The sequence below is a fragment of the Stigmatopora nigra genome, chromosome 6 (assembly GCF_051989575.1).
Source record: "Stigmatopora nigra isolate UIUO_SnigA chromosome 6, RoL_Snig_1.1, whole genome shotgun sequence".
NCBI classification, from domain to species: Eukaryota; Metazoa; Chordata; class Actinopteri; order Syngnathiformes; family Syngnathidae; genus Stigmatopora; species Stigmatopora nigra.
In genome coordinates, this window is record NC_135513.1 from 3,413,284 (window position 1) to 3,436,340 (window position 23,057).

General features: G+C 39.6%; 1 protein-coding gene across 2 annotated transcripts; it reads right to left on the bottom strand.

The window, feature by feature from the left end:
* Positions 1–6,968: 6,968 nt before the first annotated feature.
* Positions 6,969–20,753, bottom strand: cpz (carboxypeptidase Z). 2 transcript variants are annotated; one of them, XM_077718862.1, is made up of 13 exons: positions 20,497–20,753; positions 20,105–20,137; positions 18,818–18,869; positions 16,717–17,039; positions 15,104–15,319; positions 13,117–13,313; positions 9,864–10,025; positions 9,529–9,687; positions 9,318–9,453; positions 8,205–8,344; positions 7,855–7,954; positions 7,635–7,780; positions 6,969–7,567 (listed from the first exon to the last, which is right to left on the bottom strand). In XM_077718862.1, exons 1-13 carry the CDS (start codon positions 20,588–20,590, stop codon positions 7,364–7,366), a joined length of 1,962 nt encoding a protein of 653 aa, XP_077574988.1. In that variant the 5' UTR covers positions 20,591–20,753; the 3' UTR covers positions 6,969–7,363. The 2 variants fall into 2 exon arrangements, with proteins under 2 accessions (XP_077574988.1, XP_077574987.1); XM_077718861.1 differs by having other exon boundaries at positions 13,078–13,313.
* Positions 20,754–23,057: the final 2,304 nt, after the last annotated feature.

The following is a 23,057-nucleotide window of genomic DNA, read 5'->3' on the forward strand; positions in this document are numbered from 1 at the left end:
CATCTGGGAACGCACTGCCTTGGAAAGGATATAATTATAGCACAATTCAAAAGCGGCATTTTCAGGGAGCGAACACTTTAACATAATAGGCAGGAGAGAAGAACAGAAAATATCCTAACTCCTCCGTTGTCAAGCATTTTACGAAAATACAGCCCCAGCCCATTTCAAGCGTTCTGACTAATACTATGTGTAGGTATGTGTTGGTTACTCGTTTTAATGTCAACCATCATTTTTAAGTCATGACTTGCAGAAGTGCTCAACTTTGCCCTGCTGGTAAGGCATCCCATACCACTGCACGCGGTCGCAGTTATCCGAGATAGCCAAACTTGCTTCTCCTGCTTCAAAGTGTGAGCATGTGCCAATTTAGAGATAACGGGAGAAGATCTTTCCCTCAGCCAAAAAGACAAAGTTGACTGTGGGAATTTTTGGGGTATACTGCAAAAGCAGCAGGCTCGAGGATGCCACCTAGTGCTGTGTGATGTGGAAAATATCCTCTCATAACAGTAGTGTTGCAACCCAAAATTATCCAGTCTAAACAGAAGCAGCAGCTCAAGTGTAACAATAATTATCTAGCAATACATGGGACTTGGGGTCTTGACTTTTAGGACAGCTCTTTATTAACTTATAATATCATAATTGATGAATGAATATTGATTTTGGAAAAAAAAGTGTCATGTGCGTTTGTGTGGATTATATGTGTTGATATTTTGAATGGTCTTCCATGTATTACCCACATACAGTTTGAAGGGAGAGTCCAATTGGGAAAATATTGAATATTTCAGCAATAGGTCTATTTGTGGCAATTGTGATTATAGACATGTTTCTATATCTTTTAGCAATATATATCATCGTATTGTATATCACCAATTGTACCTATTTAACTTTTAAATATGCCTCAAAAGAGCAGAATACTCCCACTGTCACTTAATATTTACCTCAAAAAAATTATCAGTGACAATGTCAAGATATGATACATTATTAATGTTACATTGTTTTCTAATAGCAACCATCTACGGGTTAGCGTGTTTAGCATTTGCGAAAGTGAAACAAAAGATACAGTTTGACATTGTTCAATGCTCAGTACATTCTAAAGGTCTAAAGCTTACATTTATGTTATCTTTCATTTTAGCTTCTGCTTCTTCTGCCAATATGGCATTGTGCACAAAACTATTTTTGTGACATAGTTGCTACCAAAACTAAATAATAACATGGCAAAATTTTGAGAAAAAATTGGATACTGTTTCTGTTGTGAATTATAGTTGATGTCTCGATTGTTATTTTGTTTGTCTTTTCTGGTTCATTCAGTTGTTCAACAAGTACTATTTACTACATAGCAAAGAACACCATCTTCAGACACACACAAAAAAGGGTGCAATTGTCAGATTTTACAAACTTTATGTTGTTGTTGTTGCACTACAAGCGCCTGAGGATTACCCTCAGACAGCGCTAGAGCTGCCACTGGAACGTGGATTATTTCATCCGGGGAGTAGTCGGAGGTGAGGGGCAGTCAAATATCTCCGGCTGGATGAAAACGTAGGGTGCCACGTTCCTTGTTGGCAGCTCTGAGTGGTATTTGTTGTAATTCGCAGGCCGCGGCGAGCGGCCTCTCAGGAGACACCACGTGAAGGTTTCCAACTTTGTCTTTCCTTTATGTTGTTGCTAACTAAGGCTCTGATCTTTGCGTCCATCATGTTTGTGTGTTAAGTGTTTAAAAATGCTCAAAATATTTGGGGCTCTTTAAAACAGCCTCCTAAAGCGTATCCCATGTTTTGGGCTTTCCCCAAATGTTAGGAGATGCATCAATTTTATAAATAATGTGCTGTAAAGTAAAAAAAAAAAAAAAAAAAAAAACAGTACTGTGCTTTATAATAATATATTCTATTGCAAACCATTGTGCATAATTACTTCTTTCATCCTGGCTTGAATGGCATCCAACGTAGGGTGACGACATCTCATATGACATGTTGGCAACAGATATTATGATATTGATAGCATATATTTCCACAAAATGTGGGTTGACCTCATTTGCGAGTTAAGTTCAAATATTGAACAGGCGCGCACAGTTGTCATCAAGTTTCTTTTTAGATGTATATGGAAAGCTGATGCAAAAATAAAAGGCTTTTTTTTCTGTAGAGAATCCAATTATAATTGCAGGTAAGTATTGGCCCAACATCAGAATAAATACTGTACATTTGCTATGGTAACTCGTGTACTATGTGCTTGGACTATCATCTTCTATTCATCCATAGTTGTGGTTTTCACTAAAGGACTTCCGAAACCCTGAAAAAAGATTAAAAGATTTTAGACTTGGCAGAAACAACAGTGTTTTTGCTCCCTTTCAGGATTAAATTTATACTTAGAACAAAGACTTTTTCTCTTGGGACAATGTCAACGCACTCAATTTTACTTTTCAAAGCATTACTCCTGGAAGAGCAGATTTGTTCCACGGTGCAACTTTTACTTTAATGTTAATTTTTTCGTAGCTAAAAGCAGAATTTGCAATATACCCATTCTTCTAGGATGTTTTACAGTAAACTTTATTTCCTTTTTACCCTGCTTTTTTTTCAGCAAAACATTTTGGCCGGCATGTATATTTCAATTCACACTCATGACAAAATATTATACAACAAAAGTGACTCATTTTGGTTAATAATTACTAATTACCATACTTTCTGGACTATTAGTTGCAGATTTGTTATAGGTTGGCTAGGCCTGCAACTTTTATTTTATTTTTCTCTCTGACTGTGGGAAGCTCTTATGTGGAATTTTAGGTTCTATTTTTCTGTTAACAGCTGCCCATCAAGCTCATTTTGTCCATTTTACTATTGTTAAATAAGTTTGTTTTTGGTTTCTGATTAAATAAAAATAGCCTTCCGAAAAGTTGCGACTTATACTTCTGAAAAAGACCGAAAAATAAGGCAATAACAATAACATATAGTTCATTAAACTGTAGATATCTATAAAGTGTGTCAGGAGTCGCTGGATTGCCTCTCCTGGCATGACGTCACAATAATTATCAGCTGTGACTAATTACGTGATTAGATTATTTTTGGTATTTAAGCATTATGATTTTGTGTGAACGCTGTCGGATCGTTCTGGTTTCGTTTCCTGTTTATCCTCGTAGTCATTGCTGTTTCCATTGACGCCACGCCGCATGTTCTTTTCGTTTGTAATGAGTGGTCAAGCCAAGTTATTTATGTTATGTTACCCCGTTTATTAAATCAACCTACAAGAGCTACAGATCTGCCTCACCTTTCCATTTACTTCGGCGACTCTGCATCTGGGTTCAACTTCTCCACCGATCGTGTCGCACTACGCGGCGCGATCGTAACAAAGTGTAGATTATCAATTTGCTAATGAATGATCCTAGTTAGTGATAAAATATTGGTAATACGTACATTCGTTCAGTCATTCATTTTCCGTTGTCCTTATTCTGGGTTTCAGGATGTTGGAGCCAATCTCTGCTAACTATGAGCAGGAGGTGAATTCAATCACAGTAGTGATAGAATGTATGTGAGGTATTTTTGGAATTATTTACGAGACTTTTTCAGTGATTTACATGTAAGATAAATTGCCCATAGGTATGGGTGTGAGTGTGCATGGTTGTTCATCTCCTTGAGCCCTGCGATCGGCTGGCCACCGATTCAGGATATCCCCCACCTCTGGCCCGGAGACTGCTGGGATTGGCTCCAGCACCCCCACTACCCTAATGAGGATAAAGCGGTTCAGAAAATGAGATGAGAGCTAAGATATATAGCATTGTATTCTAATGTACATTCAAAAGCCGTGTCAAAGTCAGAGACAATTGGAATGGTTGTATTTGTGCCTCAAGTTTATAAGGAATTATGAAATAAGATCAGAGAGCAAAAATGTCAAAAGCCTTAAAATTGTTATTTTAAATTAACCCACATTTTACTATATTTCTATTCTCACTGGAAGTGATACATTTTCAGTTCCGAGATCCAGTGAACAAGTGAATTTCTTTTTTTCTTGTAATTATGCACAAAAGTTTTCAGGAAAGTAAATTCTGTCACACTTACAATACACATAATCTTAAGTAGGCTCAGGACATTGGGAAATCTATGGCTGCTTGAAACTCTTTTAATGTTGGATGACTGGACGACATGAGTGCAATGGCTGTCCGTCCATTTTCTAATGACGCCTTCAGCAAAAACTATTTTATGGCTATAAAACTTCTACTGCAGCTGCAGCTGTGACACAAAAAAATAATCAATCATAACCTCATTCTATTGAAATATTATTTAGGAATATAGCCATATTTTACTCACCAAAAATAATTTTTACCTGAACACAATATCCATTCTTTCTTTCTTCCTTTTCTATCGCCATCGAAGCTAATGCTGAAAGTCAAGCCTGTCCTGTCGTATTTCTGGCATACGTTTTATTCGATTTAGTGCTGAGAATGTTAGTTCCCGGTTGTGACAGGCTTGCTTGCTTTGGAGTTGTCCGACCTTTCTTAATGATGTCCAGGTTTTTTTTCTTGAAAAGTCCATCTTGAAAATGGTTTTGATAGTAAATCTGCAAACAAATCCATTTCTTCTCATCCTTCAGTCATTGCGGGTTGACAAAACCGCTATTAAATCAACACAACAATATATTTGGTTGTGCAGCTCGCTATGGATACAGCTTGCTAGCTCTGGCTAGTCTACTCTATCACTAGCCAATCATAGTTGGTGAAAGCGATGATGTATCCCTACGCCTGCAACAAGGCAATGACATATCCCTACGCCTGCGAGAAGGCCTTGGTGTCACCAAATCGAATTCTGATTGGTATACAGTCTTATTGACGCTTGTTTAATGTAGCAAATCTCTGTAGGACTGATTGTGAAGGCCTTGAGGCAGATTTCTGACCCTGGCAACAAATAATGGCTTAAATGTGATTGGTTAAATGCTTCAATGTGAAATAACACAGCTGGAAGCAGTGGAACCAGGGGGAAAAGCAATGAAAGGAAGCTAACAGACAATTTGGAATTATTTAATAAGTATTCATGGACAAAATATAATTAACATCGTACTGTGATTCAGATATTTCTTAGGCCAGCAGAGAAGGCCTCGAAGGCTTTGCCGGCACACCACTGCATCCGTGTTATTGGCAATTTTTAAAATTATTTTTGAACAGTAAAATAGTTATTTTAAAAGGCTTTTTGTCTGCTGGTAATTTGAGACTTAACACACAGCCAGCCGTCAGACTTTGCTTAACCAGTAAATGGTAATGCACTGGATCTTGGGTGTATGTAACATCATGGCACTATATGCAAAAGCCTCTAGGAATTTTTCCGACAGCATGTCCTTCTCACAGAGATCCTTAAATGGTTTAACAATGCATCCAATAACATAATTTCTCATTTCTGAAAGTGATTAAAGTTCCTGTCAATCACCCACATATGCGCACACGCACAATTTTTGGCAATGCTATTGAAATAAATGAGTTGCTGCTCAAATTAGGACCTGTAAATAGGTAACATATGACTTGCAAAAGAAAAACTGGATTTAACACAGTCGTATTCAATATTTCATTATTGTTGTTTTATCAGTTTGTGCATTTTAAATATTTGCAATGTGAAAAATGTTTGTTTTAGTTAAGTCGCTTACTGCTAATATTTAATACACAAAGGTCACTAATGGTAATATTTTTTTTTGTGCTTGAACATAAGTCAAATCTAACTTTCAGTACTCCTAAAAAGCGCTCAGTTTACCAGTGGCCTCTAATCAAGAGCTAGTTTGGGCCCTAAATTAATTATCTAACTATTAGAAAACAAATCAAACAAACACATCGAGGTGTGTTTGAGTGTAAATAACTTTTCCTACAATATGGATTTTTTTCTCCTTCTTTTTAAATGCTATTCCTCTTCATTACTAATGGGGTCTTGGTTCTATTCTGATTACCAAAACATGTGTCGCTCCAATGAAAGCACCCACGTGTTTATATGTGACTTTCTGCCTGGTACAAGTAATAGAATACAAAGTAACAAAAGGATAATTTAAAAATAAATAAATAAATACATTTCCACAATTCATTTGCTTTTTAAAGAACATTTTATTGCGTGTTTATATAGCTATGCCAAATTCACTTATTATAATGTGTATAAATGATAATTAACTCACATGCATACTCATAGTTCTGAGGATAAAGGTTCAATCTGAGTGGAGTTTGTAAATTGTAATTGAAAGATGTATTGTCATTGGTTATAAATACATACGCCATTGACGGCGCTCCGGAATCCGGTATTCTTCCCATGCCTGAGTGGGTTTTCTCAAGAGGATATCCCAGTTTCCTCCCATATCCTCAAGTCATGCCTGGCAGGCAGACGGACAAGCCAGATTCCACATTAGTGTAATTGTGGGTGTGAATTGTTATTAGTCTACATGTGTGCTGCAATCGACTAGCAACCAGTCCATAGTTTGCTGGCATAGGTTCCAACACCCCCGCAAACCCTGTGAGGAAAAGCGGGACTAAAAATGAATGAATGAAAATTTTGAAAAATCAAGGCAAGTAGATTTGTGGACAAGCACGGTATTGTATGTATAGGGGTCGTCTTTTTTACGTGTATACTGGCGTCCTCTGTTGGTCAAATTTTATAATACATAATGTGAAGATTCGTTGTGGTGACCCTTTGGGGACCACTCGAACGTCACGTTATGTCACAAAAACACAAATAGCGGCTTTATACGTGAACGGGTTTAATAATTAATTTTATACATATTCACTATAAAAAGAAAAACATAGAAATACAATATGTATTTCTGTGTATTTCTCTTTTATATAAAAAGAAGCAAGGCAAGTGGCATAACATAAACATCACTAATCCAAGTGGCAGGCTTGTGCTCAGCATTAAGAGGGGGAAAAAAGCTGTTACACCATCAGTCTTTTGTCACTTGATTAATGCATAAAATGCATAGGAAACATAAGACATTGCCAATACACAATAATAACAAAATGAACACAATTTATGCAACTTCCTTTACTTGTAAATTAGAAGCAGTCTGTCATCACAATTTGACTTGATTAATGTACAAAATGCATAAGAAACATAAGAAATTGCCATAAGACAATAACAAAATGAATACATTTTATGCAACTTCCTTTACTTGTGAATTAGAAGCAGTCTGTTATCCCAATAGTGCATGTCATTATTTTTGGACGTAATCACCTTCAAATACTCGCTAGAACTACACACAAAATAATTTGGTCAAGTCTCTTCAAGCTTTAAATGTGTGTGTGTGTGCATGTGTGCATGTGTGTGAGTGTGTGTGTGGGGGGTGATTTCAAGGCTAATACACCTCAGCTGCTAAAAAAAACCGCATTTTACAGTGGTAAAATTGGATCTGTATTGACTTTGCATTAATTCATATTTCGGAGCAGCCAGTTTGGAGGTGTGACGCCAGATTGAGAGAAATAGGACCACCACCAGGGTTTTTCCTCCCGCTCGATCCCTCCCTCAACATCTGGCTCACTGTAGCGTTCAAACTGATTGTAAGGGTCAAATCGATCCCATGTGTCTATCGTGGGGAAGAAGTGGTCATCAATATCAGGTTCCTGGGGAACCTGCGTACAAGATGGAAAGGACACTGAAACTTGTGATGAACCTGATGTAACAGAGCAGTTGACAAACCTTTTTCAAAACAAAGTCCACACGTCCAGCCTTGTTGAGGTTGTGAGGCAGATGGACTCGTTTACTGACCCGGGAGTAACCCTTTGCAGTTGCTGTCACAATGTGAGTACCAGAGGTCAGAAGACGCCAGTAGTCTCCACCCGTATCTGAGAGTAATAGTGTTGTTGTCAGATTGACAGTCAATCAGGAATAAAAAGGAGATGTTTCAGATTTATTTTACCTGTTGTGACATCTTTACGAATCCCCTTGACGGAGATGGTGGCATCTTTAATCCCGTTGCCATTAACATCCTTGACAACACCTTTAATGCCACGATGGACCTACATAAGCAGTTCGGTAGAAAATTAAGCTCTGACTTCTATTTCCTGTTACTCTACATGCACAGGGAAATGAATCCATCCCAGCTGACTTAGCATCTTCAGGAATGTTAGCTAAGTGAACTACTACTAATGGCCCTTCTTCAGATAGCTCTTAAATCATTTTTTTATGTAATCAATTTCTGGAGCGGTTCACATGAATTATGGATTCATGTTTGCCAAGTTAAGAAAACATTCAGATAGCCATACTTACGGATTCAAGAAAACTGAACAAAGCTTCCTTGTTCCTCTTCCATTCAGGATAAAGCTCAACCTCTGAGGGGTATTTGTCACAGCCAAGCTCTACCGTGATCTCCAAACAATTTGTGTGCAGGTAGTTAAAGTCTGACATACCTGTAAAAGATAATGCAATGGTACCTGGACTTTCGAATGCCTCTAAATACGAAATTGCAAATGAACATTCCAATATACATGAAAACAAGATCCAAATTACGAAATCCCCATAAACGTAAGCACATTTCCTATATCTGTTTTTTTTTAATTGTCCCTTGTCCTGCTTGAGAATCAACTGGCTTCACATCGGAGCGTCACAACAACACCAACTCGATTTTAACCACCGTTTGTCATCGCAAAGTTATTTATTTAAAATTATTGGTGCTAATGAAGTGAATAAGAAGGCCCTGTTGTAAGCAGTGTTGGAAAAGTTATGCTAGATACCAGCTAGCTATTATTTGCGAATGGATTTTGACCTGTATACATCGACATCAACACAGCTTGACAAAGCATGGAAAGCAGCGTTGGAAAAGTTACGCTTGCTACCAGCTAGCTACTATTTGCGAATGGGTTGTGGCCTGTATTCATCGACATCAACACAGCTTTACGAATGGCGGCAGGCAGCGCCGGACTAGTTACGCTAGTTACGCTGGACATTGGCATCAACACAGCTTTACAAAGGGTGGCAGGCAGCATCGGGCTAGTTACGCTAGCTACTATTTGCGAATAGATTGTGGCCGCCTGGACGAACATATAAAACACAGCATTTTCGACGGACAATTGTTCAATTCGGACACAGAAAATGAAGACTTTGATGGATTTGTGGGTGATGATGACGTGAGTACATTGTACAATGGCTAAATAAAGTACAACCGAACTCAGTTTTGCTTACGTTGCCCTTTTAAAAACGTGATTTTAGTGTGTGGATTTAGCATGTATGTTTTGTATTGCCAGGCCTGGCTGCGTCTATAAAAACGGTGCGTCCTTTGTGTGTGTAATGTACAGAAATAGCACTCGTTATTGACACTGCGGCTAAAAATATGATGCGCCGTAAAGTCCTGAAAATACGGTTCATATATATTTTTTTCCTCACCTCCAGGAAAACTGTACCACAGTGCGCCATTGATGATTCCCTTGGTTCGGTAAAAGTTTGCTCCACACCTGTCTGTGTCATTGTTTGACATCGTGGCATGAGCATCTGCATAGGTACGAGCTAGTTGCTTAAATAGCTGCAGGTGGAAAATGTAATGAGAACTACATCAGCATTTATTATGATCAGCATCATCCTTCCTCTAATGTATTACCCGTTCATCCGGAGTGGGTGAGAACATTTTCTCCTCCTGTGGGTGTCTGGAGAAGTCAAAGGGATAGGAGACTACCAGCTCACCTCCATGGAGGCTGGCTGACTGAACAAAGGGAATTGACCTGCTCCATTTCATTACTGCAAAGGTCTCTGGTGCCACCTGTAGTGCAAAATGTACTTTTTTGAGTGTTAATGGTAGTAGTTGTTGACATGACAATTTAAGACTTCACATCCACTGATACACACACACACACACACACATAAATAATGGGATAGAATAGAACATTTGTCGGATTGATTTCAACGATCAATAAACCGAAAGTAATTTCATCTCACCTTTCCAAACCAATAGCCATCAGGAATCGGGATATGGTCAGTACGATAATGCATGCTGCGACGGTTTCGGTAGAGGACAGTTGTGAGGTCAGGAAAGTTGCGGTTCAGGTCGATGTTCTGGGCGTTTGTACGGCCATTTGTCCAACCGTTCAACAAGTGGCCCTGAAATATTTGTTTTCAAATAACTGGCAGAGTTAAAATCAGGGGATAAATGATATTGATGATGTTGATCTGTAATTGTTAGATGGACAAGGCATCTTGGAAAGTTTATGTATGGCAGTGGTCCCCAACCACCGGTCTGCGAGCCACCAAGTGCAGGTCTGTCAGAGTAATAAATATTAATGTTTTCAATCCTGCCCTTCTACTTGAAATGAGAAAATATGTTATAATAATAATAAATAATTGCTATTAGGCTTGGGACTTAGACGTCGTTCGACATTAGCCAGTCCACGAGAAAATACAAAGAGCTTTATTGGTGCACGGTGAGGAAAAAGGTTGGGGACCGCTGGTGTATGGTGAGAAACAATTTGTATTTTAGTCCGGAAAATCCGAGCCATCTCTGTTGGTTCCTTTGTTAACATGAAGACAAGGCCATGTATCCGACAAGAGAGTCTTATATCAAATGCTAATGATTGACAATTGAGGATCTGATCAATCCTTTGCATTCAGGATAGGCAGATGAAAAACACAGAGAAGCAAGGTTCTTCCATTAGTTCTTCGATTTAACCATTTCTGACTTTTTGCAAGTAGTGTTATATAGCATATTGATGTGATTGTGAACATTTCTGATGATAAATGTGTTTAGTGGTTGTGAGTTCAAAAATGCATGACAGAAGATGAAGGAGCATTAAAATGATTAAAGAGTGAATTAAATGGTGAGTCGCTGATTGGTTAGTGAAAAAATTAAGGGTTTCGAGTTCTCCCACTCTTATGTTTTGCCGGGTGTCAATTTTGCTTTAAACTATCATTACAAATGAATGCTCAATCCGGTTGTGGGAGAACCTGACCAGAACAGATAGAGGTAAAAGGCATGAGTACTGGCCTAAGTCACTGATTTTTTTTCCTGGTCAAATTGCATTACTTAAAAAGATGCAGCGGGATGCACTACAATTTGATTGGTTTTGTTTTTCCATATTTATGTGTTGAAGATGTGTATTAAAATTTCTGTCTTAGTGAACCTTCAACTTGTAGTGTGCCATTTAAACCACCAACTGGAATTCCTGTCTTCAAGTGAGCAAAAACTGCACCAGAAATAGTCATCACTTAATTCATGAAATGTTTGTTTTCTGGAAAACGATAAACTGGATCCTTGACCCATCCAATATTGAACAAGAGGAGGAGTCCAGCATGGACCAGCCATAACAATAGGCAATACTGTAAATATTAGTAATTCATGGTTAATTTAATGAAATGGTATGACCAGTTAAAAGGAAGTGGTTCCACAACCTCAGAGAGGGTCCATTTTGAACACCCACTAAAAGAGCTACAAGTTAAAAGCAGATAACTGATTTTTTAAACTTGAAAGTATCTGAAATACAAAATCTCAGTGAAGTGAAGCACTGCAATTAATATGCATGCTTCCGTTTATTATTAAAGTGGTATTTCTTCTTACGAATGCTTCTATGTAGGAAATATTCAGGTTAAGAAAAGTCTTGATGGGAAACCTTTTTTCCAAAATAGAAAAAAAAACATCTAGTTTACAAAACGTGGAAATAAATAAAGCATCCCCGACACTTAAAATACACTTCCCATATTGTTTCTTTTTATTGTCGTTTTAGAGTTACTTTTCCACCTGGTTGCTGTCTAGAAGGAATCTGCATCCCCAAGATGCCAGAACCAAAGTTAGCAGACTCTGTAGGCGGACATTAAAGCTGGCCTAGGGGTGTAGTGGTCACCGTGTCCGGCAAGGGGAGAACAGCGCCAGCCCGACCCGAAACAGGGCGTTCTAAGCAGATACGAGAGCGGTCCCAGTCAGGGTAGCAGCCAACGGCCGTGTATGAGCAAGATCGTGTGACCAAAAGCCCCATTTCGGGCAATTTTTATTGTTAAGTTGTGTGTTTACGTGCGCGTGTACGAATGTTTACTTAGCTGCCACTCGCAATTGCACCCCATTTAAAAATTTAACGTGATGTAATCATAATCATTTTGATGGCTTAATACATTATTTGTCATATTGTTTTGCATACTTACATGCATTTGGATACATATTTTACACAAAGTTGGTATATTTTTTAAATATGAGTTTAGAGGATAGTATTAAAGATCATGAAACAAATTATGTTATGGAGTGTAAAATATGTCTCAACGTACGAAAATTCCAAGTTACAAAACTACCTTTAGAATGTTTTTTTTTATTATTTAGAGGTACAACGGTATTTTCATTTAGTTTCCTACTTTCAGTTGAGATGTCATTCATTGAATGCTACTCAATTTAATCTGCCTTACTATGATGCCATTGTAATAAAACATCGGCAGACAATAGTGCATGATGGTTGTCAGATGATAAACAAAAATGTCTAATACTAACTGGCTTTTAGAAAATATTTAGATGCTCTATTCAAGCCACTCGTTATGTCAAAGACAAGTAAAAATCTGCAGCAACTATCACTGAAGTTGTCATGGTTTATGAAACAGCAACACCTGTCCAAGTACCTCTTTAACAGATCTCACTAAAGCAGTATAAGGTAACGAGTAAGGTAAGTAAGTAGATGTAGGAGCCTTTGGACCTGCCAACATGATGAGGCCAAAACTGGGTGATAAATATCACTAGAAAAGTGTCTAGGTTTATCTACAGACGCATCCTACCTTACAGTGTACAGAAATCGATAGTGAATAACAATCTGGACGTCATGCTCACGTCACGCCTATGTTATAATTACTTCTCATCACATCAATCTTCAGAAGGGTCAAGGGGGTTCCAGAAATGATCAGAGCCAACTATTGGGACCAGGCAGGGGCCAGCCTGAATTGGTTGCCAGCCAATTGGCGTGAATCATATTGGAAAACACAGATTGTTGTTCAATAACTTTGTATCGTTTCTAACCAGCAGACGTAATTTTTTTAATCATCATTTTTTTCTATTAATTTCCCTAAAAACTAATCAGCTCAATGATCAGTACTTGTTGCCTTTAGCCCTCCTCCAGAAAAGCAAAGAAGAATGGATTAATAGTGGATAATGGAAGTTTGTCCTATTTCTACTGTTAACAATATTTACTTCCAGGTTGATGTACTCCGGGTCATTGCTTTCCGCTACCTCTGCTGCAGCAAGCTCGTAGCCATCGGGGTTCATAGAGACCAGGATGTGGATGCGGGTGGTGTTGATGAGAGCTTGTACCCGCTGGTTTCCAAAGTTATACTCTGAGCACAAGTACTGAGCCAGGTAGATGAGCAGCTGACGACCCAGCACCTCATTTCCGTGCATGTTGCCTATCAGCTTGACCTCTGGCTCCACTAAAGTATTTAGATGAGAAGTATATATTGGATAAAACAAGCACGTTCCGTAAACATGACCATAGTATGACCTCAAGACGTGATGGAAAGCTTGAATATTTGCAATTTTGCATATTCAACTTCACCAAGTAGGGGTTTTTTGTAACCTATCACTAACAAAAAAACGTATGACTTTTTGTGGCAAAATATAAAAGTATGTGTTACGTTTTACTGAGGGTTCAAATCCAGGTCACCTCCACCTGTGTGGAGTTTGCATGTTCTCCCCGGGCCTGCGTTGGTTTCCTCCGGGTACTCCGGTTTCCTGCGGGTACTCCGGTTTCCTCCCACATTCCAAGAACATGCATGGTAAGATGATTGGACACTCTAAATTGCCCCTAGGTATGGGTGTAAGTGTGCATGGTTGTCCGTCTCCTTGTGACCTGCGATCGGCAGGCCACCGATTCAGGGTGTCCCCCTTCTCTGGCCCATAGTCAGCTGGGATAGGCTCCAGAACTCCCCCCGACCCTAATGAGGATAAAGCGCTTCAGAAAATGAATGAATGTGCTCTCGCATCACATGAATTAATTGTCAATATTTTCATGTTTGTACACCTTTTGTATATTTTTTTGGCATCTGAACTGGTGAGAATAGATACTTTTGCATTCTACTGTCGTGATTGTCTTGTCTGATTATTGTACATTTCCCTCCAACTGTTATTGTCAGGCATGCACTTGTGTCAAACAGTCATCTTCCACTAGCAACATTTTCATTCATTTTCTGAACTGCTTTATCCTCACATGAGTCACGGGGGATGCTGGACCCTATCCCAGCTGACACCTTGACCCTAGAACTGAGGCCGACGTGCTAACCACTCGTCCACCAATCTATGTGTCTAACCCAATTGTGCATCGTTTCCACGTCCTTATATGTACGTATACAGGTTGGACTCTTTAGTTAGAATTTTGGCTTTTGGATATTATTTTTTGTTTAAGGAATTTTTATCTTGTTATCCATTTATCTGGTTTTAACTTTTCACCACTGCCAGTAGGTGAAAATTACGGAAGGCTGAGGTTGTTTTCTTTTGACTGTATGTTTATGTGTAGTTTTGTGTTGAAGGTAGCTCAAAATGAAATAACTGATTAATATCAAGCTTGCAGGGTTTGTTACGTTAAATGGTCAAATTTGGGGGGTAATGAGGTGGTAGGTTGAGATAATTTGATAAGGTATCACCACAGAGGTCAGAAATATGACAATGCTTTGAATTTGGCTGCTTGGGTAGAAGTCCCACACGACTCCTCTAGTTGAAAATTAATGCTGTATGTCTTGCTGTCCTTACTTTCCTGCACTTTCGCTTGCTTTTACACCGTCAACACAAAAAACTAAAAAGTCAGCACATTGATTGTGTGTACCAATGTGCCAAAAAAATCACCCAACTGGACCAAATGGGCATTATAGTTATTGACTGGGTCCATTAAATTTAAGTGGGTGAGGGACACTTTAAAATGGATTAAAATGTTTCACCTTAACCAGTGCTCAGTCCCACTTAATCAATACTTTAGAAAAGAAGACATTTAGATTACCAGTTGCAGGTAGAGATTCTGGGCGGCCAAAATATGACAAATCGTGTAGATTGCATAATTCTACTCAATACCCTTAATGGCATTTGATCAAGCACTCAAAGCTTCCTCAGAGAAACACTATCAAGTCTTCAACTTTTCCATTTAAATTTCTTAAGGGAATTGAATAAAGTTAAAGATGGCACATCTAAAATTAAAATCAAATAAAATCAAATAAAAACAAGTTTTACTTACATAGCTCATGTTGTCCAGGATTGTTGCTATATTCAATGACTAGTAAATCTCGGCCCTCAGTGCTGCGGCCGATGCTGTAAACCTGAGAGATGTGGGAACACTTGGCTGCTGTTCGCTTCAGTAAGCTGTACAGTTGACTGTTACTCGTGTGGGTAAACTGGATGATGGTGCTAGGTTCTTGTGGTGAGAGACTAGACCTCGCTTGAGCCTCTCTTGCTGAAGTGGTGGGATTAAAATCAGAGGATTAGTTGAAAGTACTGCTGGAAATTTTGGAGTTACAGTGGTACTTTTATTGAAGAATAATTGTTATTAAAATGTTATTGTTTTGCTATCTACCAATAGTACCTTGGCAAATTCTACGACACTGTGGTGGCATCTACTGTGTTTTATGCAGTGGTCTGTTGGGGAAGCGGGAGCACGGAGGGGGACAGGAACAGGCTGAACAAGCTGATCAGGAGGGCCAGCTCTGTTCTGGGCTGTCCTTTGGACTCTGTGGAGGAAGTGGGAGAGCGGAGGATGCTGACCAGGATGAGGTCCATCATGGACAGCACCTCCCACCCCCTGCACGAGTTGGTGGAGTCCCTTCGAAGCTCTTTTAGCAATAGACTGCGGTACCCTCACTGCAGGAAGGAGCACTTCCGCAGATCCTTCCTCCCATCAGCTGTCAGGCTCTATAATCAAAAACTGGCTGTGGGTTAGGACCTATATGAGTATACATGTGCTTCTCTCTCTCTCTCTCTCTCTCTCTCTCTCTCTCTCTCTCTCTCTCTCTCTCTCTCTCTCTCTCTCTCTCTCTCTCTCTCTCTCTCTCTCTCTCTCTATATATATATATATATATATATATATATATATATATATATATATATATATATATATATATATATATATATATATATATATATTTCAGCAACACGGTTACTTATATATTTATTCATGTATTTATTTATTAACTTACTATTAACTACCTATTTGTGTAAAATGCCTTTCCTATTTCTGCATCCTCACCCTCTTGCTACTGCGACAAAGACATTTCCCGAATACGGGATGAATAAAGTTATCCAATCCAATCTACCGATAGTACCTTGGCAATCTACTAATAGTACCTTGGCAATCTACCGATAGTACCTTGGCAATCTACCGATAGTACCTTGGTGATCTAGCAGTAGATTGCAATGTACGCATTGGGTACCCCCTTATTTTTTTTATTCCTAGTGGTTACCACTTGGTGTCCTTGGATAAGGATGTTGTTGCTGATTTCCAGATGTTTGCTTCGTCTCTCTTGGTATAACGCACATTATATTCATTCATGCTGTAATGACGTGCTATGCCATATATAGAAACGTCACTTTTTCGGTCATGTCTTGTTTTTTCTTAGGCTCAATGGCTTCAAAGTTGCTAGTATTAAAGATTATGGAGCGAATTAAGCAAAATCAATGTAAAATGATGCTACACTTACTAAAATACAAGTTACGAAACAATTTCTGAAACCAATTCATTTTGTAAATAGAAGTACCATTGTATTATTCACTACTTTTTGTTATTTTTGTGACCACCGTAGGTGCATATTTAATCAACAGGGGGATAGCAACACTTTTAGGCACGTGTATATTCACCTTTGATCACTGCCAGTGGGTCATAGCAGCCTTCTCTGTCACTTGCAAAGAAACGGTCACAGTCCAGAAAGTATGGCCAGGCCATGTCAATAGCCTCGAATGTATGAGAACAGTCTTTCCTCAAGGCCTCACATGTACTGCGACAAGGCTTAATCATCTTGTCATCCCGGCAGGGCGACGCAAGTACCGAGCAGCCCACAAGACGAATGTCAGGGGAGCACTCTCCGTTTAGCAGGCCATGAATGACACTTAAAAGGAGGTACTCTGGCCCCGATTCCGCATCCATCCGGGTCCGGTGCCCAAGGATGTTTGGAAATATAGTACTGTAGAACAAACAGAAGGAAATTTGTGACTCTGCAAAATGCTGTTTTGATTGCAGTTTGTTGACCAGTTGGTTGGAGGGGTGCTACCTATTTAGGACAAATAGTGCATATTGAGTGTCATATGGCATGGCAGTAGACGGAACGATGCAGTCTCCACATCACTTCAAACGCAACACAGATCCGCCTGTCGATCTCCCGCTCCATTCCACCCTCATTCGTGAACAAGACCCCAAGATACTTGAACTCCTACAGTTGGAGAAGGACCTATCCCGGTGACTGCATCCCACCTACATCGGACGGAGGACCCTGGTCTCGCACTAGTGGGGTGCTGATCCTCATCCAAATCGCTTCACACTCGGTTGCGAATCATTCCGGCAAGAGTTGAAAATTGCGGCCTGATAAAGCCAATAGAACTACAACATCTGCAAAAAGGAGGGATGCAATACTCAAACTAAGAGAACTTACTAAGAAAATGCTGAAATATCAACATTTTCAATAAGAGCACTCATTTAACACATCGGCTGCCATTGACGGCAGTAGACGTCCGACGAATCTTCATTCTCTCTGAGAGAACTTACAAAACAGCAACTCTCAATACAACAAGGTGTTGAAATACTCTCTCTCTCATGATTATAATTTTGAGAGCAAGCGAATGTGGTGACCAAATGTCCGTTCGACGAAGTGTCCGGCGGCATAGCCGTCGACCAAACGTCCGTTTAACGAAACGTCCGGGGACCGGAATCCCCCGGTAACACTGTTCTCCAAGTTCACAAATCTCATGTAGACTGGTTGAGCAAACTCCCATAACCCTCCAAGAACCCTGCTATTGCTATAGAGCTCGATCTACTGTTCCATGGTCAGGACACAAACCACACTGCTATTCCTGAATCTGATATTCAATTTGCCAACGGACGCTCCTGTCCAGCACCACTGAATAGACCTTACTAGGGAGATTTGGCAATGTGTTTCCCCCATAATTGGAACACGCTCTAGTTGATGATGATAGACATGTAATTAATTTGGAATTCCAGTCAAAATCGATGGAGCATTAATTTGTGGCCAATAAGTTTTAATTTTCCGCAAAAAATATCCTCACAGGGCTAACCAGGGGCGCTAGAGCCTATCCCAGCCAACTATTTGCAGTGGGCGGGGAGCAGCCTCAATTGATTGCCAGCTAAGCGCAGGGTAAAAGAAAACAAACAACCGTTCACTTTCACACTCATACCCAGGGGGCCATACATTCAATCAGCCTATCATGTATGTTTTTGGGATGTGGGAGAAAACCAGAGTACCCAGAGAAAACCCACATAAGTCTAGGAAGAACACACAAACTCCACACAGGAAGGTCAGAACCCCTCGGGCATTGAACTCTCGGTCTTAGAACTGTGAGGTAGATGTGCTAACCACTCACCCACTAGGCCACCCATTATAGAACATTATCTTAAAATGTTAAATATGTTAAATATTCAGACATAGCCATGGTCTACTTTCAGATTCTTAACCCAGCCCAAACCCTCTATTGATAGTTAGATTAAGATAAAATAGTAATGTTAGACAGTAGATAAAGATGGTGACTGACTTTTGTCCAAATTACTTATTGGCTATAGCAAATTAAGCCCTTAATTTCCACTAGCTTGCCCTAGTAAATGGCGTGATTTTTTTTCTATTGAGATACATAACAGAAAGCCATTATGCCACTGATAATAATCAACCAACATAATTATTGCACAGAACATGCTGGAAGTGGTCTTGGATCATTTTATATCTCTAAAACCCACCTAGTGTATCCTATATCATTGCAGTAGCTCAGATGCATCTCTGTGCAGGTAGCTGTAGGGGAACAGAAATGTTTGTTATCATTCAAATTGTGAGTCTGCTTTTTTAGAGTGTCTAACTGTTCTGTCCAATAAAATACTTTAAAATTCTACTCAGATAAAAACCTTCTTGAGTTACATTTAGCGTCATGTTTGTTATGTTTTAAACATTTTCTCTTTTTATTATTCGTTTGTCAAATTAATTTATTTTTGGGGTTGTTTTTAAAAAAAAATTCTTCATTTGTCAATTTAATCTATTTTTGGGGGTGCTCAGACGTTTGGTCGCCAGTCTTTTGGTCGCCGGTCAAATGGAGAGTTTACTGTAGAAACCAGCTCTCAAAATTATATTCATGAGAGAGACTTTAATATTTAAGAGAGAGAGTTTAATATCTAAGTACTGTTAATATCTAAGTACATTTGACGGCAACCAAAAGGGACCAAAAGACCGGCGACCAAACGTCCTGTCACGATCTAATTTCGTTTTTTTTTATTATTATGATTTTTTTCTTCCTTTTTCAAATTAATGTATTTTTCAGGTTGTTTTTTGAATTATTCGTTTTTCTTTAAGCTGAAGGCCAGGCTCAGGGGGAAAATAATTCCCAAAACGCGCAAGCAGCAGTTATCAAGATACTTGGAAGTCTCGCACGATCTGCATTCCCCAAATTCTAAACTTGGGGAAACTTTTATGAGTACTCTAGTCCAGCTTCCCAGTTGAACGCCGTGTGGGCTGAGTATTTTCAACAGTTCCCTGGTCGTCTGTTGAGACACAATGCATTTAAACTGCATCATGTTGTAAGCATGGTCAAAACTAAATCTGTTCAACTATTTTTGGGCAAATATTACAACATCTAGCAGATATGAATGGGCTTTTTTCTCTTAAAGATCTGCATATAGTATCTCAATAATTGCTGCTTGCTCGGTTTGGTATTTTAATTTTTTAATTTTTTTATGGGGGCCAGGCTCTGGGAAAAAATGAAAAACTAAGAGGAAAAAATAATAATTCAAAACTACCGCCAAAATTAATTAATTTAAAATTTTAAAATTATTCAACATTACATATGTACAATTACATTATTCCAAAAACAACCAAGAAAAAAGATTAATTTAAAAACCGGCCAGCGTTTTTTAAAGGTGAATGCAAGTATATATATGCTTGGGTTTGACAACTGAAAAATGTTTAAAATAGTTGAAAAATGATAAATAAATGAAAATGTAGATTTTTAATGAGACAAATGATGTTGAATGACTTACATTTTGCCTCTGATACATTGTTGCTGCAACTTCCTGTTGGTGGGAATAAAAAAATGTCACACGTGAAATTGGATGAAAACAAGGGACGAAAGATTAAAAAACACTAGAGAGCGCCATTGCGCAACGAAAAGCAGAATTTTACATCTTAAAAACTCTTAAAATTGACATATCAGGGATGAATTCCAACACAATACGATGAGGTGCTATTCAATTGGGGGTGATATTAAATTGCAGTCAAATAATGAAATTTCCCGAATACGGGATGAATAAAGTTATCCATCCATCCATAAAGAATTCAAAAACGTGATGATGGTGAATGCAACGCAGATCGATCACTTTCTATTGATGCGCTTTTTGTTTCTTAAACAAACTGACATTTGAACAAAACTCACCCAAAAATGCATCTCCTGGATGGCAGATCTGCTGAGGAGCACACATAAAACTCTGCGTCAAAGCCAGAAACAGCCCCAAAAGTCCTAAAAGCATGTTTCTTCAAGTAGAATAATCCCTTGACAACAATGTATGATGTGGCATCTGCAAATGTCGCAAGGCAGTACTTTTTGAAAGCAGAGTGGGGAACAATTAGAACTCACTGCGCGGAGGGCTCTTTCGTTTGTTTGTGCAGAGCATCCCTGACCGAAAAAGATCCCTGATCATATTTCACTACAGCCCTCGCAGTGTGTGCGAGGGAGGGAGGGGGGGTCAGAGCGAGAGTGAGGCTGAGTGAGTAAGTGCGAGGGGGGGTTAATGAATGAGTGAATGGAAGTGCGTGAGAGAGAGAGAGAGAATAGAGAGAGAGAGAGGGAGATAGAGAGGGAGAGAGAGAGGGAGAGAGAGAGAGAGAGAGAGAGAGAGAGAGAGAGAGAGAGAGAGAGAGAGAGAGAGAGAGAGAGAGAGAGAGAGAGAGAGAGAGAGAGAGAGAGAGAGAGAGCGAGAGAGAGAGAGAGAGAGAGAGAGAGAGAGAGAGAGAGAGAGAGAGAGAGAGAGAGAGAGAGAGAGAGAGAGAGAGAGAGAGAGAGAGAGAGAGAGAGAGAGAGAGAGAGAGAGAGAGAGAGAGAGAGAGAGAGAGAGAGAGAGAAAGAGAGAGATTGACAGAGAGAGGAGAGAAAGAGAGAGATTGACAGAGTGAGAAATAGTAAGAGAGAGGAAAAAAGGGGCAGGGAGAGAGAGGGGGGGAGGAATGGAAGAAGGGAGGGGTAGAGAGATAGGCAGAGACAGACAGACTGAGAAAGGGGGTGAGGTAGTCAGACAGAGAAAGGGAGACAGGAAGAGCAGGGGAAGAGAGGGGATATACAGGCAGAGACAGAGAGACAGGGTGAAAGAGGGAGAGAGATGGAGAGAGAGGGAGAGAGGGAGGGAGAGAATGAGGGAGAGAGGGATGGAGAGAGAGGGAGTGAGTGAATGAGTGAGTGAGTTAGTAAGTGAGAGAGAGAGAGAGAGAGAGAGAGAGAGAGAGAGTGACAGAAAGTGAAAAAGAGAGTGAGAGAGTAAGAAAGGGAAAATATGGGGAGAGAGGGACATAGGTAGAGAGAGGGGGGACTAAAATACACAAAAATAACTACTCTGTTGCGGATAACAATATATCTTTTAAGTACAGGAATCCCTTGAATATGGTGGATATTGTAGATAATATGTGGCCACAAAAATCGACAAAACGCGAAGTAGGATCACTCCTATTATTCCTACTGTATTGTATTGTTTTTTTGGAACCATTCAGCCATGTCTACACTGTCATACACATGGGACTAGCTGTAAACAATTAACAGCAGAAGGAGCAACACCTCAAATCCGCTGGAAATCCGGAGCTGGACAAAAGTGCTGGGATAAGAAGCAACGCTTCAGACCAAACATTCCATTATGGGATAAGATGGACGAACTGTCGGCGCTTACCAAACAGAGTGGAGGGGTTCTACTCTGCTACTGTTGATTTTTTTCAGCTCCAGACTACTGAGGAACTGTGAGGATAAGCTTGGAAGAGTGACATATTTTCAACCTCGGTCACAGTCTGAGGAAGTTCCCCATGCTTTTTACAAGGCCATGAAACTATCAAGACAAGACAATTGCCGTATTCCATGCCTATGACCGTGTTGTCATGAATCTCTGGGACAATTTGCTTCAAACTTTAAGCCATATTAAAAGTTTCTAGCCGATTTCTCAAAGTGCCACGAATTCTTCATTGTTATTGCCATCATTGTTTGGAAATTAAACTTACACTTCTCCGCGTCGTACAGCCGTCATTTAGCTGTCCAGGCTGCTCTCTTTTCGGATTAGTGAGAGGACGTCAGTCCGCTGCCCGGACTTAAATAGTATCTCAACTTCCATGTTGCCCCTTGAGTCGTCCAACCACCCTCGCCGCCCCAAAAGGCTTTATTTTCGGATGAGGGCAATAACAGCCTCCGTAACGTCGGCCGGAGATTGGACTTGGAAACATTTCTGGGAAATTCCACCACTATCTTAGCCGCACAAAGGGGTCTATTCTCTATTTTTTGGGAGCCTGTAGAAGGCATACTCTTTGGTTGTGCGTTTAACCCAGGGGTGGGCAAACATTTAGACCCGTGGGCCACATTGACTTTAAAAATTTGACAGATGGACCGGGTCAGCACAAGATACACAAGATACGATACATATAAAAAACTGCATCCGTTAACAGTACATATGAAATATGAACCGGAAAAAGGACTAAAGTATTAAAATACTCATCACTCATCATTAAAGTAAAAAGTATAAAGTACAAAGTAAAGTAAAAAGGAATGTATTAAGAAATATTAAAATGTAATTTAAAAAAAAAAAGATAGAAGGGCTGTAAAACATGAAAAACAAATAAGAGTGGACAGAGCTACTACCACTGGCTTCCGCGTGACGGCGCCATCTTGGGGTAAAAAAAGAAAAAACAAAAAAAGACTGGGACAACGTCGGCAGGCCTAACGAGCCGGATGTGGCCCGCGGGCCGCAG

Excerpts from the sequence above, each read along its gene's own strand:
- cpz (XM_077718861.1), bottom strand. The coding sequence starts at position 20,590 with ATGCTTTTAGGACTTTTGGGGCTGTTTCTGGCTTTGACGCAGAGTTTT. Across the intron at positions 9,454-9,528 it reads CACCCACTCCGGATGAACGG|CTATTTAAGCAACTAGCTCG; the intron begins GTAATACATTAG and ends TTCCACCTGCAG. Across the intron at positions 8,345-9,317 it reads GTGGTACAGTTTTCCTGGAG|GTATGTCAGACTTTAACTAC; the intron begins GTGAGGAAAAAA and ends TATCTTTTACAG.